At 44.2% G+C, this 1,612-nt stretch overlaps 1 protein-coding gene across 1 annotated transcript in view; it reads right to left on the bottom strand.

Annotated features, from left to right (window-relative positions):
* Nucleotides 1-978: 978 nt before the first annotated feature.
* The window catches only part of ik (IK cytokine), a gene marked incomplete at its 5' end in the record, with an annotated part of 4,575 nt that continues 3,941 nt past the window's right edge, over nt 979-1,612 (bottom strand). Inside the window, 2 exons of the mRNA XM_005750257.2 lie at nt 979-1,194; nt 1,305-1,339. Of these exons, the coding sequence (XP_005750314.2) occupies nt 1,167-1,194; nt 1,305-1,339 (63 nt within the window). The remainder of the gene's footprint in view (nt 1,195-1,304; nt 1,340-1,612) is intronic.

Raw genomic sequence — 1,612 nt, 5'->3', positions numbered from 1 at the left:
AAATAAATTATTTCTCCTAATTATGTCCTGGGTTTTAAGTAATTAATAATACAAAAGGAAAAATCACAAAAAACACTTAAGGTCATGAAAATTAATTGCGATCTAGCAATTCAATGAGGCATCCACCCTATTTATTGAAAAGTATCGGTATCGGCGATACTGGCCCGTATTTACTTGGTATCGGATCGATACCAAAATATGCAGTATGGCACACCACTACTGACGACCTCGCTAACCAGTTCCTGTGGATCTGTGATGTGACCTCTGACACTCAGCAGATGTGGGCGTAAACGTCTGCTGCTCGTCCAGACTCGAGCACTCGCTGTCCAACATCTACCACAGCCAATCAGTGTTTGTGATGTCATCATTCCAGTTTACTTACTTTAAGTGAAAATTAGATTAGCTTCTTAGATTAGCACGTCTAGCGTTAGCACATTTTGTGAGTCTGCCAGCTGTGAGTCTGCCAGCTGTGAGCTCAGAGGACAGATGTGATTTCTATCCTCTGATTGGCTAAAAACAGGTGAAGCTAAAACTACAGTGATGAGTAACAATAACCCGACGACACAGCTTTAAGGACTGTAAGCTTTCTGTGTGACGGCCAGCAGGGGGCGACGCCACTGAGCTTCATCACTGTAAATATTGTTCATCCATAAGAGCTGACTGGTTAACAGGCTGTGACTGATGAGTTGGTAGCCAATGCGAGAGCAGAGTGAAGTTTACTCTGAGCGGCCATCTTTGTCACTCATGTGGGCGTCTATTTTATTCTATTTTACTTTAGGCCAGATCTCGAATATCGTAATCTTCCCGTTCGCAGACATCAGTGATACAAACTCAGGTTGTGAGGTCACGACGTCACACGTGTTAAAAATGATACTAATCAGTCTGTTCCTGGCCCCGCCCACTGCAGCTCCATGGATACAGCTGATCAGCACACATCCTCCTGATTGGCCGTCTTTATAGAGAAACCGCAATCACAGCAGATGTTTGGATGTTTTTATTCTCACAAAACAAACTGACCAATAAGAACAGCTAATCAATAACAATACACACTTATCAGGGTCAGTGACCTCTGACCTCACAGCATCTCTGTACATTTACATGTTTCTAAACTAACATGAAGCCGATCGATACACGATCGATTTAGCTGCTGGGTCTGCGGGGCGTCTTCAGTATTTTGGTCTCTTCACGTCGACCCTGAAAAAATAAGTCTTCCATCATTTATGATGTCATACATAAGGTCACTGCTGCCTGATTGGCTGACAAAGTGATAAACGAGGAGCTGAGAACAAACAGGAAGTAGTTACCCGTCAGCCTCCATCTTCTTCCTCTTCTCGATGATCTGAAACAAAAACTGCTGCTTCAGCGTCGTGTTTGATTGGTTTACAGCGTGTGTGTGTCTGTGTTCACTCTGCCTGTGTGTGCGTGTCTGTCTCACACGATCTGATATCGTCGTGTTGGTGTTGTTCCCAGATCAACATAGTAAATGTTGTTCCAGGATCAACATTGCAAGTGACCAATCAGAATGTTGTGACGTCATACTTTTGGGACTTCGGGAAAAGCCGCTGTGAAACTGCGAGAAACCGCCTCTGTCCGCCGATCAACGGACCCTGAC

This window comes from Pundamilia nyererei, unplaced genomic scaffold (assembly GCF_000239375.1).
Source record: "Pundamilia nyererei isolate P.nyererei 1_Seehausen unplaced genomic scaffold, PunNye1.0 scaffold00266, whole genome shotgun sequence".
Taxonomy (NCBI): domain Eukaryota; kingdom Metazoa; phylum Chordata; class Actinopteri; order Cichliformes; family Cichlidae; genus Pundamilia; species Pundamilia nyererei.
This window is presented reverse-complemented; position numbering and strand designations above follow the sequence as displayed.